Source organism: Rattus norvegicus, chromosome 8, assembly GCF_021556685.1.
Source record: "Rattus norvegicus strain SHRSP/BbbUtx chromosome 8, alternate assembly SHRSP_T2T, whole genome shotgun sequence".
NCBI classification, from domain to species: Eukaryota; Metazoa; Chordata; class Mammalia; order Rodentia; family Muridae; genus Rattus; species Rattus norvegicus.
In genome coordinates, this window is record NC_141541.1 from 52,817,358 (window position 1) to 52,832,392 (window position 15,035).

At 46.7% G+C, this 15,035-nt stretch overlaps 1 protein-coding gene across 10 annotated transcripts in view; it reads right to left on the reverse strand.

Moving 5' to 3' along the window:
* Positions 1-250: 250 nt before the first annotated feature.
* Kmt2a (lysine methyltransferase 2A) overlaps positions 251-15,035 on the reverse strand; it is a 75,823-nt gene continuing 61,038 nt past the window's right edge. For 6 of the 10 annotated variants that reach the window (XM_087561881.1, XM_087561879.1, XM_087561880.1 and 3 more), the window contains 8 exons: positions 13,382-13,446; positions 11,883-12,053; positions 9,845-9,919; positions 7,872-8,046; positions 7,603-7,710; positions 6,716-6,799; positions 6,107-6,236; positions 259-5,117 (listed from right to left, as the gene is read on the reverse strand). In XM_087561881.1, coding sequence (XP_087418007.1) covers positions 4,842-5,117; positions 6,107-6,236; positions 6,716-6,799; positions 7,603-7,710; positions 7,872-8,046; positions 9,845-9,919; positions 11,883-12,053; positions 13,382-13,446 — 1,084 coding nt within the window. In that variant the 3' untranslated portion in view covers positions 259-4,841. 10 annotated transcript variants of the gene reach the window in all.

Sequence of the window (15,035 nt, forward strand, 5' to 3'; positions counted from 1 at the left end):
TGTTTGAAAACCACTACGTTGTAACCTTCTATTAAATGAGATAGGCACACAGTAACACAGCCCTTCTATCCAGGATAGAAGCTGGGGTGCTGGACAACCGTCACCGCTTACTGAAGGAGGACACTCCAGACAAAGGAGTTGGCTGAGCGAGTCCATCTTACAGAAGGGAGCTGGGAAGGCACTAGGTAACCCATTCACAAGCCCCTCCCTCCCCACCCCACCCCCAAGGCCAAAAGGAAGCTCGGCAGAGCACAGCAATAAACTTGACATGTTTATTAATTAAACTATCACTTAAATAAAAAAAAGTGCATAGAAAATAAACATGTTTAAAAACTCCTTTTTTGTTTTTACAATTATGTACACTTTTTACTTTTACATTCAGTCTTTCGTAGAGAGCTTTCAGCATTATTTTTTTTTTTGAACTATTAAAGTATTTTCCTTCATCCCTGTCTCAGGGAGTTAACACTGATGGACTTTAGACATATTTTCCTTCCCCCCACCCCATTTTGTCTCTAACCAGAAGCTTGGAAGAACACAAGGAAAAAAAGGGAAGCAGAACAAAACAAACGAAAGAAAAAAAAAAAACCCAGAAGATCCATTGTACATGACACAGCTGTAGAGAAATGTCTTATTCTAGAAATGAAGCTTGTCACTGTTCAGCTCGTGAAACAATTACTCAACTACCTGTATTTGCTAAGGAGACCGTTAAAGTTCAAGAAAACAAAAAACAAAACAAACAAAAAAAAAAAACACCACAAGTCTATTTTTTTTTTCTTGGTTGAAAGACAGAACTAGTGTACCTTGGAACAAGATACCAGAAAGCACAGAACACAATTTTCCCCTAAATGCAGGTGGTGACCCCAACATTCATAACCAAAAGTAGAGAGGAGTACAGGTACCGACTGGCAACATTCACAGGCAGGAAGAACCCAGGTGACACCAGCTCTGCTCTGCGTGGGCGCCTGGTATCCAAGTGCGGTGCCAGCGTCACCGGAGCCTGACACTTCCCTGCCTTGACTAGCGACTGTCACACGATCCTTATCTATAGTGTTAAGAGAAGTAAAAGCCGTGGACTGAACTAGGCTTCATTACAATGGTGCATTCCTATATTAGTTCCTATATATATATATATTTATATTTATTTGAAAACCAAAACAAACAAACAAACGAAAAGGTCCGCAAGTTTTCAGAGTGTGAGACTTGACTGGTATTCATGATTCGGCACAAAACTATCTGCTCAGTAACTTTGTATTGCTTTAAAACGAAGGAAAGGAAACGTAAAATTACACCCAGCCCTTTGCAATGACCCGCTTTTCCTTAAAAAACAACAACAACAATAACAACAACAACAACAACAACAACAAAAAACAACTTGGTTTCTATGAAAAAGAATCCCAAATCCAATAAAAGTTAACATCTGAGGCTGTGACCTCTAGTATTTTCAGGTATTTGATTGAGCATCAGTCAGTCCTTTAGAAAGATACATTCATTAAGAGATTTTTCTTGTATGTGTGTTGTATATTTTTTTAAAATTATTTTTAGTTTTTTTTCTTCTTTTTTTTTCTTTTTTCTTTTTCTAAATCGAGGTTGCTGCACGGTGCCTATTGGATTGGCCGGGGGATGACAGAGGTGAGCTGGGTCCTGGCAAAGGAGTTTGGGTTGAAAACCTAAGAAGTGCCAGGGTTTCCTCCTTAGTTGCGATTGGTTTAAAAACAGGGAGGGGTTGTGCTGGACATAGTGGGCAGCAATGAAGGAGCCCAGGGACCAAGTTCCGACCAAAGGGTCAGTGCCATGCAGCTATTCTGGTTACACAGTTGTCGTTGGCCACCAGGAAATGCAGCCACAACAGGTTCTAGCAGCGAAGCCGAGGTGAGTCGGCTCTCCAAGAACCTACGAGGTCCGCAGCTGTCACTCCTGGGGCTGTGGGTTGCCCCTTGGGGGATTCTTGGGAATGACCCAGCGCAAAGTCCTCAACCTGCACTTCTGTGCAGAGGTTCTCCTGGTCACTTTCAAAACAAAGCAGATGTGTTTTGGAGACAGCTGTGCCTTCTGTTTTGTTGCCTTCTCTCCCGCTTGTGGGGATACTCTGGCTTATCCCCCAAGTTGCTGGCAGGTATGCTGAATTTTGGCAATGGACTCAAGGCTGAGCTGAAAGAGGAATTTCTCATCTCTGTGGTTGACAGTGGGTGGGCGGGCAAGGCAAACCAGCTGGAGGAGGAGGAAAGGTGGGTTCCCCCCATCCTCAGGGATTGGGGTTGTAGAAAGAGGATGAGGAGGGGGCTCACAGTACAGCATGGCCTAGCAGGGCAGTAACTAGGTCTGTTAGCTGAGTTCCCCCCACCCTCTGACTGGCCTTTGGGTCTCTCTCAAGATGAACGCATGACCCATCAGTGCATTAATCAATTCAGTAACAAATGCAGCTTACATTTTTTTTTCATAAAAAAAAATAGGAATACAAGGATTTACAAAAAAACCTCACACAGTGCAATAAGAAAGGAAACCAGACACTAGTGGAACCCCTTGGGCCACAGCATCTTGTTCATGGGCAAAAGGAGGGTGGGAGGTGAGGTCTGGGTAGAGTGCTTTTCCCCAGTCCCCTGCTGGCACTTCTCCATGATGACAAGGGACTCTCTGCCATCCTGGCCACAGTGCTGGGCTTCCCACAGTGGAAACAGTGACGATGTTCCAGCAAAGCCACCAGACAAAGTTCTTAAGGTCACGGAAGGAAAGGGAGCCCAGAATGGAAGGCACAGCAGAGCCACGAGTCCTGGCAGAGTTCTGGGCTGCATCATATTGCTTTGCTGACTTCCATAAGAGAAAGGGTGCCCTGCCCTCCACCTGGACTACGCTACCCTGAAACCTTGTGGCAGGTGCAGAGATCTGCTTGATCGTGAGTGGTCATACTGTGCTTCAGGTTCAACAGGCTGCCCCCGAGAGGGCAGGAGGCGGTCAGTGGGTTCTTTGCAGGTACAAGGACTTGGTGGGCAGAGAAGGAAAGGAGATGGTTGGTCTATGAGGCAGATAGAGATGGCAAAGATCAAGTTGCAGCTTCTTGGTTGCTAACTCAGAGAGAGAAAGGGGAGCGAATGGAGCCTGCTGCTCGCACTCTGGAGCCGACCCAGAGGGAGAGGGGCAATGCAGCAAAGAGGAGGAATTGGTGGGCCAGGGTTCTGTACCCTCATCCCTTGGCCATGGAGGGCAGTGGCCTAATGGAGCGGGTGACCTTCCTTCTCAATTACTATAAAGAGCAGACCCAAGGAACATTTATGTCAATGGGTACAAACGAGCTACACATGGAACAACAAAAAGTACACTTTCCAGGGGGAAGCTGGGCAGGAAAAACCAGACTTTGTGTGGACAGCTGAATATTTTCTCTAACTTCATCCTATGAAAATAAAAAGTCATTAAAAACCGATCTTCTTTTAAATTAGGATAATACCACGGTTTAAAAAATAGCCTTGTCATAAGTGCTTCTCCCTATGAAGTGCTTCGCATAGAAAAATATACAAAATATATTTACATTTATAAAACCTTAAATAGTAAACTGTAAACAGAACAGAGGAAAATCCAATGACTTAATTTAACAGGCTCAAGACATTGTCTTGGGGGAAGAAAGAAACATTTGCTGCTGGTTATCCACATCCTAAGGAGTAATCAGGGCAGTAGTGTCATTAACTTTGCTCAGCCACGGGCTGCACACAGGTGGCAGAGGTCCCTCAGCAGTGTGGTCGGGTCCCCCAAGTTTGGGGCCTTGAAATCTGATTAGTGTTCTTTCGGCTGGACACTGACCTTTTAGAAATTCATCTTCCTATGTCTTCAGAAGGGGAAAGGAAGTAAGCATGTCCCAGGAAGGGCCGGCGTTTATCCTGGCTACTGTACTCTGCTGTTGTATCCTATTTAAATATTCTCTAGCCTCTTGTTAAAAAAAAAACCTTGCTACATATGTCTCTTTAAAACTCTCAATGGAGCTTTATGAGATCTCCAAACTCCATCTGGCTATGGCCAATGGCTCCTGCCCACTTCCCCACCTGGAGGGCTTACAGGCGAGGGGACTCTCTGTAGGCACTTCCTATACCGAGTAGGAGTGTCCTCGAGCAGGGAGGTGAGCTCCCGCTACCCAGAAAGAAGAATGGGAAAGCAGCAGATGAAGGATGGAGGAGGGGAGAAGGGAATAAAGAGAAGGAATGGAGAGGAAGCCGCTCCTATCATCAAGAAAGGTCACTGGCTACGGTAAGGCTCACAGGGCAACGCTCCCACTTATAGCCACAGGCTCAATGTTTGGTAATTAATTGGCACAACCCCAAGACAGCCTTTGACACCAGAGGTGCTAGGAAACCTGTCTCCCAACCAAAGCGAACTCTTAAGTGGGCAGATAGTAGGGAAAACCACCAGATGGCCACAGGCCTGGCCTAACTGGCAAACTACCAGGGATCCCACCAACCCTGTATCTGGGGTCTTGTCCGACCCGTCGCTCTTAGGGCTTGGGAGAGGGCTAAGATGAGGATGACAAACTGCTCTCTGAGGACATGCTCAGACCCCATCGCCCACTGTAAGGAACCCTCTGCATGCTCCCTGCAGGCAAATCTCCCAGGACCCAGTTTCCCAGGTCTTTCGACAATCAGAGAGGCCCCGGGAGAAAGCCATCTGGGGACTTTTCTCTTTGAGACCCTTCTCTCTCCAAGACTATGATCACATGATGTGCATGTGGACACTAGGGTGCTCAGCCAGAGGACCCTCGACTGCCCGCTCAATCCTTGGAGCTCTGGAGTGCTGGGATGTCCTTCAGCATGGCTTTAGGTGGCCCGGGGTCCTGGTACTCCATCACAGGAAGATGAGCAGCTTTAGTTCAGGAACTTCCGGCATTTTTTGGCGCCACAGTTGCAGGGTAGCTTGTTGCTGGCGTCCTCAATAGGGAACTTATAGTCATAGGTGAGCTCCTCCCCCCGGTAGATCTTACGCATAGCGAAGATGACAATGTGCTTCTGCCCATCAATATTGATGACCCGGGAGTAGCAGTTAGGCTCACAAGAGTGATTGATGAAGCGTGCCGCATTTCCATGCATGGTGGCATCCACTACCTCCGAGTCATCAATTCGGAACATGTAGCAACCAATGCCCTACGCACAAAGGAAAAGGAACCGTTTTATTTATTTATGATTTTATTGGCTCAAACCTAAGGTCTTACAACTGCTAAGCAGGCAAGCAGTTTACCACTGTCTGTCTATGGCCAATGGCTCCTTGCCCACTTCCCCACCCTAAACTTAGGCTTTTTTTCAAGTGCTGTGGATGTGGGTGGAGGTAAGAGGATAACTTTTGGGAGTCAGATCTCCCCTTCTACCACATGGGTTCTGGGGACATAATTCAGCTCGCCAGGCTTGACAGCAGGGGCTGAGCACCGAGCCATCTTAGGGTTCGTCATAGGATTTCCCCATGTAGCCTAGATCGGCCTTGAACCTGAGGCCTCCCATGCTAGCTTAGGTGTTGATCATACCTGGCTGAACTTGCTATCACTCAGGTTTAAAGACCTTTGCTGTGCTGCCTGATGTTACCTGTAGCCACACAGGAGCCAAGTTTCTCCTACAATTTACACACTTCTCACAGTACCTATTTGTTTTTTTATATTGAATTCTTTTTTTTTTTCTTTTTCTTTTTTCCGGAGCTGGGGACCGAACCCAGGGCCTTGTGCTTGCTAGGCAAGCGCTCTACCACTGAGCTAAATCCCCAACCCCCTATTTGTTTTTTTAAACATGCTTTTTTGAAGGAGTTTCTAGATTATAGGCAATAGACCGGAGAAAAACTGTAGCCATGTAGTTTTGATCCTGGGATCCACAGACCAATCATCAAAGAACAGTTCTATTTATTAATCCTTAGAAGAGGTCAGAACACTTATGGGCTCATCACAAAATATGCACAATGTTTTAAAAAGGTTTTGTGGGCTCAGCTCCGCCTCCAAACAACAGGAGCCCAGCAACAGCGACAACAAAAGCAGCGACCTCCCTCTGGGGTGAAAGTGTGGCATTCTTTTGGGATCCAAGGGTCACGCTAAGGTTGGATGGCCCCTACCTACAGCAGTAGAAGAACCCAGGGAGTAAGCTGCAGCACGCACCTTGCTGTCATAGTACTTCTCACGCTTGTCCGTCTGGATGGAGCGGATGACGTTGCCGGCGTACTCAATCACCATCTCTCCTGCATCAATGTTTCTCTTACAGAAAAGACCCCGACCGTGGATGGGAGACCTAGGTCATGGAGACCGGAAAAAATAGGCACAAATTTCCTTTAAAAAAGTTTTTAATTTACCTTTTCTGTGCATGGGTGTTTTGCCTGCATATGTACATGTCTGCTGCCTGTGGCGGTCAGAAGGAACTGTAGTTACAGACAGCAGCCAGCAACTGCTGGAAACCAGACTTAGGGCCTCTGCAGGGGCAGGGAGTGTTTTTAATGGTCGAGCCATCTCTCCAGACAGCAAAACACAAACTTTCCAAATTAATTAATTGTGTGAATATGTGAAGAAAGTGTGGCCCTGCCTCACTTGTATGAACTGTACTGACAGATTACTAAACACTTAAGGACCACTCCACCAAGCACTGCAGGAGTGTGGTGTGCCCTGCAATAAATCTACAGAAACCTCAACCGAAGGACAGATGTCATTCTAGCATTTGGTCCACTTTATTTGGAAAAATGTTAGTTTTCTGAAACTCTACAACCACAGCCTTACCTGTAGACACCAACCGCCTCCTTAGACGTCTTTTTTAAGTGCCGGAACCGCATGGGCATCGGGAGATCCATGCTTGTTGCCCTCCTAAGGGAGAGGAATGACGTTATAAACTCAGTGTTCTGAGGAGTGGGTTGAGGGTGAGCCCACTTGCTCACTTTCTGCTAAGAGTGCCTCAGACTCTCTTCCTGCCTCCTGAGACCTCACTGCACCTTAATTCACTGTGGGTTTCTCGAGACAAGGTCTTTGTGACCCAGGCTAACCTGGAACTTGAGGCAACACACTCCTGCCTCAGCCTCTCAAGTGCTGGGACCACAGGCACGTGCCCATGATCAGTAGTTCCTCATTAGTCCGCACAGCTCTTTAGGACAGTGGTGACTGGTGTCACATGAACAGTTACTAGGATAGATTACTGCTAAAGAATATGTGCACCCTGCAACTATTCAAATGTCTTCTATTTCATATTTTTGTTAGCAGCCAGCTACTGCTACCTCAGTGTAAACTGTGACTCAGTCTTCCAAATGTCACCAGGAAACTGCCACCCCACGACTGGCCTCACACACTTCTGTTTGTTAGTTTTCTTTGAGACAGGGTCTTATGTAACCTGGGCGGGCTTTTAACTTAAGCTCGGAATGTCATAGCTGGGCTGATCTTAAACCTGAGACACTCTTGCTTCTAAATCCTGAGTGCTGGGATTATAGATGTGTACCACCATGCCCAGCTGAAGAGTGGCGTTCCGATGACTATTAACAAATCACAAATACTAATGACTGTCCCTCATCACAGCCTCCTAGGAGGAGCAGCAGTCTACTGTACATTGCGTTAAACTCGTGTTCAATGCAAGAGCTGCAGGATCCTGAGGTGTCAGGTGACTGGGCACGCCCACGTACCGTGCGGACTTCAGCTGCACCTCTTCCTCTTCCTCGTCATTAGGGTTGTACTCAGGGGGCTGTCGATGTTTAGAAGCCAGGAAGTTAAACATGTCAAATGCTGACTTCCTGGAGCCAAAAGATTAAGGTTTGTTTTTAGAGAAATGTTCTAATAAAGGAGTCAAGATGGTGCCGTTGCTACCAAAGATCTCAGAAGGCAAGTGGGACAAGAGCTGTCATTAGATAACAAAGCCAGGACCTCAGACGCTTATCAGACAAACAGAACTTGCCTCAGGTGGACCTCAGCCCTGGCTGAGCCGTGAGGGTTCAAGGGGGGTTCATTGGCCTCTTCTGGTTTGTGGAAACGGAATTTGTAATTCCGACAGTGCTTGGCACCAGACAGCTGCTCAATCAGAAACACCACCGCATCGTGGAGAATCCCCAGCATCCTCAAACCGTTCACACCTATGGATTGAAAGGCACCAGGGTGGTAAGCGGTGTAGCCAACAGGAAGCTGTGCATCATTAACAAACGGCTGTGTTAGTGAGTAGCAGCCGGAGGCTGCCCAGGGGTCAGGGACATCAGACATTTAGAATTAGCCTTAGAATGCTAGTGAAATAACGCTGGGCCCATCTGTCAGCGTGATGAACAGCTATCATAAATTGCTCTCACCAAGCTCTGGCCCAACTCCTGTGTGCTGAATGTAGAGAGGTGCCACATGCCACCTCACCTCATGCTCACAATGGCCACCCAACGTAGGAATCACAAGGGTTGTTTTGTCTTTGGGAAAGTTGAACAACAGCCTTATATATACTAGGTCAGCACTCTGAGAACTCAACACACCTCATCTTCACAATGGTATAAGCATTCCACTTTTCTCTTTATTTTATAGTGAGAACTTTGGTTTCTTTTTTTTTTTTTTTGGTTCTTTTTTTCGGAGCTGGGGACCGAACCCAGGGCCTTGCGCTTCCTAGGCAAGCGCTCTACCTCTGAGCTAAATCCCCAACCCCGAGAACTTTGGTTTCTTAAAAAACCCAGTTATATGAGTATGTTTTTGTTTCAACCCCAGGTGTGGGTTCACAGCTACTAATATGACTGTCTTATGCTCTAGGAGGGGCATGATTCTTGTCATGCAGATTGCTTATGTTTGGAATTCTGGGGACTCTGGGGAGGAGATAAAAGCCAGAGCCCCAAGAGAGGTGGGAGGTCTCAGAAGAAGAGACGGGCAGATGCCGCTTCCCCTGCTGCTCCCGGTTGCTGCTGTTACAGACTGTCAATGTTCATGAGCAAAGAGAGAAGAAGAAATTGGAGCTATCCTGACAACGTATACTGGACTTGCCCCAAGAAACTCATTGTCCCTAATCAGCAGGAAGAGATTAAACAGGTCTACACCTCCTTACCCCTCTAACCTTCTTTCTCTTCTACCTGGTGTCAGGGGATTGGGAGGGATTAGGGTGGAATAGGGTTAGAAGGAAAGTAGATGCATAAAAACCCAGTAAAATAGTAAAAACAAATATGCCAGCACATTGTATAAATGTTCTGGCATGGATAGCTAAAAGGCATTTTAAAGATACAAGACACTGTAATCGAGGTTCTGTAATCACTGTCAAGGTTCTTTCTGCAGTAGCAAACACTCACGTTGTACACATCTTTATTAAGTATACAGTATTTTAACAACAATATTATTTCTCAGGGCCTCTAAAAATGGCTGGATGGAGTACTTGCCTAGGATGGTCTGACATCTTAGTACTTAGATCCCCAGTACTGCAAAAAAGATTCTGGCACTATTATTATTAGATAGGGGATGAAGTGTTTATTGTGAATGAGCTCTCTATGCCAACAAAGATGAAGTTCTCATGTCTGTGGCACATTTAGAAATAAAACTCTACTGATGAGGGAGTTGAGCATAACCACTGAGCCCCATGCCCTAGGGTAGAAAGGACGCTAAAAGCACCAAGTGAAAGAAGACAGTCACAGATTACGATTCCCTCGTGTGAACAGCCAGACTAGGCAGATCCACAGGCGCCACGGTGAGGAATGAGCTAAGGTCGTAAGATAGTAACGCAGACCTGCAGAGACACTGCAAGCCACTGAACTGTATGCAAATGGGTAGGCTGGATGGTGTACGAGTTACATCCTAAAGCCCTGAACTATCTGTTGAAATAGTTTTTAAGTAGTTGAAGATTCAATTCTGTGGCTTACACTAACAAGACGCCAGAATATTAGGAGGTTGTGGCAAGATGACAGCAGCAGCAGCCATTACCTGCGAATGAGAGTTGCTTCAGGCGGGCGTTTGACCGTGCTTCCTGGACTTTATCTGTCAGTGACTTCCAGGCATCTGAAAGGAAAGAGAAGAACAGTGTAGGCAGAAGAGAATTTGTACCATCATGTCTCACTGGCAGTAGCATGCAGTCCCTGGTGTGGAGAATCACCCTGCAGCTGACGTCGGTGCCCTGCTATCCTCAGTCAGTTCGGTATGTGAGCAGCGACCAGGCACACCACGGGCCAGAGCAGCCAGAGTCTCATACCGCCTGAATCCCCAGAGTATCCACGTCTCTTGATGCATCACCATTCCTAACCTTAAAATTAATTTCTTTAAAAGGTTAGCAAGGATGAGTGTGGTGGTGTCTGCCTTCAATCTCATCTCTAGAAGCAGAAGCCCATGGATCCCAGTGAGTTTGAGGTCAGTCTGATCTACAGTGAGTTCTAACAAAAGGACAGGGATCATTTTATATGTAAATATATGAATGAATGAATGAATGAATGAATGAATGAGACAAGGTTTCATATTGTAGCCCAGGCTAGCTGGGAATTCACTGCATTGCCCAAATTGGCCTTGACTGTGTGGCAACCTTCCTGGCTCTGCTTCCAGAGTGGTGGGGTTGCAGGGACGCTCCAGCTCGCCAAGTTCACTACCAGCTTTGTTAAATCTTCATACATGTTCATCTATGTATTTTTTTAGGACTCACACTTCCTTTTTTGGGGGGAGGGGACAGGGTTTTGAGAGAGACAGGAGAGCCCTGCTTCTGGAATTTTCTATAAACCAAGCTGGTCTCAAACTCACAGAGATCTGTCTTGCCCCTGTTCCCTAAGTGCTGGGAATTAAAGGCATGTGCCACCACCACCCAGCTTAAGGACTCACACTTTCAAATTCTTTCTTATTTATTTAATTAGAAAATTCTTACTGTGCTGCCTAGGGTGGTCTTGATTGAACTCAAGTAGCCCTCTGCCTCTCGATCTATAGCGGCTGGGATTAGAAGCCTGCATGGCCACATCCAGGCCCGAGTACCTTTGTCTGTTCTCTCTCTACTCATACCCACATAGTCACCAAGTCCTTACTTCCTTTCTTTTCCCATGTGGTCTTTATTACCTGGCATTTCTGCAAAAGCAATATTCAAGAATTCCACGCCTCCCAGTAGCTCTCAGTCTCCTCCATTCCCTCCGAGGTGTTGGGGATCAAACCTAAGGCTCTTTACATGCTAGATAAGAACTTTCACACTCATCTGCACCCCAGTCACGTTTATTTAATTTTTAAAAAGTTGTATCAGATCTGGTTTCGGCCTGATTTGTAAGGAGCTGGCACACACACAGAGCTTCCTGAATTATGTCACAGGCCTCAGTGGTTGTCACTGTGGACTCTCTTGCCAGCTTGTGCCTAACTCACCTTCCAGTTTCCCTTTCACTGTTCAAAGTCATTTTTCATCCAATATTACTGAAAACCAGAGTTTTTGTTACATTCTCTTTGTGCAAAGCTCCCTGCATGCCTCTTTGGCTACCCCAAATTCCAGATCCACCTTTCTTTTTCTTTTCTTTTTTTTTTTTTCCGGGGCTGGGGACCGAACCCAGGGCCTTGCGCTTCCTAGGTAAGCGCTCTACCACTGAGCTAAATCCCCAGCCCTTCCAGATCCACCTTTCAATGGCTCTGTTGTTTGGTCCTCTTCCCAGGTTTTGGACAACCCCAACTCACCCAGTGACCTTTCATTTCTTTCAACTTTCCTAGTACTTACTGCCTAGGAGGCCGTCACTAAAACCACAGCCTTTACTGAGAGCTCAGGGCTAAATGGCTGAGACCGGATCATAACATTTGTAAAGAGCCTCCCTGCTGCAGCAGGCAGAACAGGCAGAGCTGGTAGCCATGGAGGAGAGAGCCACAGAGAGGAGACAGCACTGCAGGAGGTGTGGAGAAGAGCGGCTCTCAGTACCCTCAAGAATAATCGTGGTTCTTCAACAAGGGAAGCTCCCCTGAGCAGAGGGGCACCAGCAGCAGGCTTGATGAAAGGCTGACCCAACGAGCCACTCACCTTCGATACTTTCCGCACAGATCTGAAAGCCGTCATCACTCGAAATCTCAAAAACCAGTCCTTTCTTGGGCTTCCTCTCAGTAATGCTTTCCTTCCTCTTTTGTTCTTGCTGGAGCCAAAGCATCAGAGGAGAGCTGAAACTGCTCTCTTCTTCTTCCACTGCTTTTGGTTCTATGACGGAAAAAAGTGTTTGCTAAAGCCAGAGTGCACCCAGTGCTATGTGCAGAATGGTCTGCACCAGCGGTTCCTAACAGACGACCCTTTCACAGGGCTTGCCCAAGACCACCGGGAAACACAGGTATTTGCATTACTATTAATGACACTAGCAAAATTACAGTTACGAAGTAGCAACAAGAATCATTTTATGGGTTGGGGATTTAGCTCAGCGGTAGAGCGCTTGCCTAGCAAGCGCAAGGCCCTGGGTTTGGTCCCCAGCTCCGAAAAAAAGGAAAAATAAAAAGAATCATTTTATGGTTTGGGGGGGGGGTCACCATAGCATGAAGGTCACAGCACCAGGGAGGTTGAGAACCACTTCCTCTACATGCATTTTTGGGGACATGCTGTATCTAGTGCTATCACCATTCACCAGTAAGAGCACCGAGGCTCAAGAACTTGCCCTGGGTACTAAAATGGTGTGTGTGTGTGTGTGTGTGTGTGTGTGTGTGTGTGTGTGTGTGTATGGTGTGTGTGTGTGGTGTGTGTGTGTGGTGTGTGTGTGTGTATGCATGCACACATATGGTGGTATATTTAATAGATTTCTTTTTTATAGCAGAGCTTCTGGTATGGCAATGTGATCTTCCTTTTTCATACATAACTGTTCTCAATAGGATCAAGGTCAGGCCAAACCAAAGCAAACACAAATCCCCCTTCCTATGGAGCATGGTCTTCCCAGACAGTCTTCTAGAACTTCACCCATATCATCTCATGGCACCCTAACCACCACCGAGGTAGGTGTCATTATTGACTCTCTTGGTCTGTAGCCCAGCATGGCCGAGGAGCTTGCTGTGTAGGCTATGCTGTCTGTCTCTGCTTCCCAAGTACTGAGGCTACACCAAGCCTAGCTGGGCTCCTTTTTAAAGGTAAGAGAACGGAGCCAGGTGTGATGATACCTGCCCATAACCCTACTGTTCTGAAGCTGAGGGAGGATGGTCAATGCTAGCCTGGGCTACCCTAAAGCGCTAGGTCAATGAGGACAACACAACTGAAGACGCCGGGACCCTCCAACCTCACATCGCAGCTTAGCTCTTGAGACCTTAGCTGTTTCCCTCCCAGCGAGACTATCAGGAGACAATGCAGCGATTCTCTTGTATTTTAGGCTGTGACGTAGCACAGGCTGCCCTCGAGCCTACTGTGCAGCTCAGTCTGGCCTTGAACTCCCAGTTCTGTCCCAGCTTTCCACGCGCTGGGTTACACGAGTGCGCCGCCATGCCCAGCACATGATTTTCACACAGTTCTTCTAGCTTTAGAGCTCTGCACTCTAACCATAGTCAACCACATACCTGCGTTTTCTTGCTCATTTGCTGGATTCTGTGTTGCCTGGATCTCTGGGAGAGCAGTCGCTGGTCTGAATGAAAAGAAAACCAGACATGAGAGACAAGGCCAGCCGGCTTTCAACTCAAAGATAAAAACAACCATTCACAATCTGCCACATACTCCATCAGTTATTTAAAAACAACTACCAAGAAAATGTGCATAAAGAGCTTTAAAATTTGTATTTATTATTGGGGTGTGTGTGCATGCCCGGGTGTTGAATGGTCCCTCCCACTGAGATTCGGGAATCAGATTTAGGCCAGCTGATCAGCTTTAAGATGTTTAGTGTGCGTGGGTGGACTGTGACTGTGTGGTGCCCACAGACGCCGGAGATGCACTGTATCCAGGCCTGGGTGCTCTGTCAGGGCATCCTTACCTACGCCATATCTCTCCGGCCCTAAGACCATGCTTTACGAAATTTCTCCCCAAATGTTGCCAAAAAGTATCTGACTTTGAGACTGTGGACTGTATCTCTGAAATTCTTCTCATGATCTTACAGGAGGAAAAATACAAAGCCACCTCTCAGGACAGTGATACAGAATTTAAGTTAGCTGAAAACACAGCTAAGCTGCATGAGCCGATGGTACCATCTACTTTCACTTTTTCTGATTTAATAACTCCCGAAACAGCCCAAGTACACTTGGAACACAGCATGCACGCATGCATGCACGCCAGCCCCGGAAGAGGTATATAAAAACAAGCACGGGCAAAAACACAAACGGGAAGTACAGCAGGCATCCATGTAATGTAACACGTTTACGAAGAGTGCACACACATAAGAGATATCTGCAGAGTAAAACCAAACCAGGGGGCTGGAGAGATGCTCCAGTGGTTAAGAGTATTGGCTGCTCTTCCAGAGGGCCAGGGTTCAAGTTCCAGCACCCACAGGGGAGCTCACAACTGTGTGTAACTCCTGTACCAGGGGATCTGACACCCTCACAGAGACATGCATGCCGGTGAGACACCGAAGTACATAAGAATAATAAAAACCAAAGCAACAAAGTCCTACCCAACCATCACCAAAGCCACTCCTAGGGACGGACTGAGAAGTGGGGAGCAGGGCAAACAGGAACCAATAGAAATTATTTAAATAACCCTAGCTTAGAAAAAGAAAAAAGGGGGGGAGGGTAAGGTGGGCCAGCAAGATGGCTCAGAGTAAAATGACTCGCTGTGCGAGCCTGGCCGCCTGAGTTTGATCTTTAGAGCCTATATCAAGGCAGGAGGAGACAAAGGATGGCACAAAATTGTTCTCTGACCTCTCTACATGTATGCTATACAAGTGCACATACACACACACATAAATAATAAATATAAATTTATTCCACCTCGTTTTTGTTTTACAAGCCTGTCTGTATTTAGTTCCTAAACTACTTAGTTTCATTAAAACAGAAAGATTTTTTTTTTTTTTTTGGCGGGTTGGTGGTGGTGGTGGTGGGTGGACCGGTGGGCGTGTCTCAGTATGTGGCTTTTATTGCTTCAAACTCAGAGGTTAGCCTACATTTCCCCAGTTCTGGGATTAAAGACATCCATCCACACCAAGTGATGCCTATGAAGAATGCTCTTGACAACAAAACAGAACCAGTGCGAATCAGGAGGGCGCCTGTTCTACGTGTGGTAAACAGT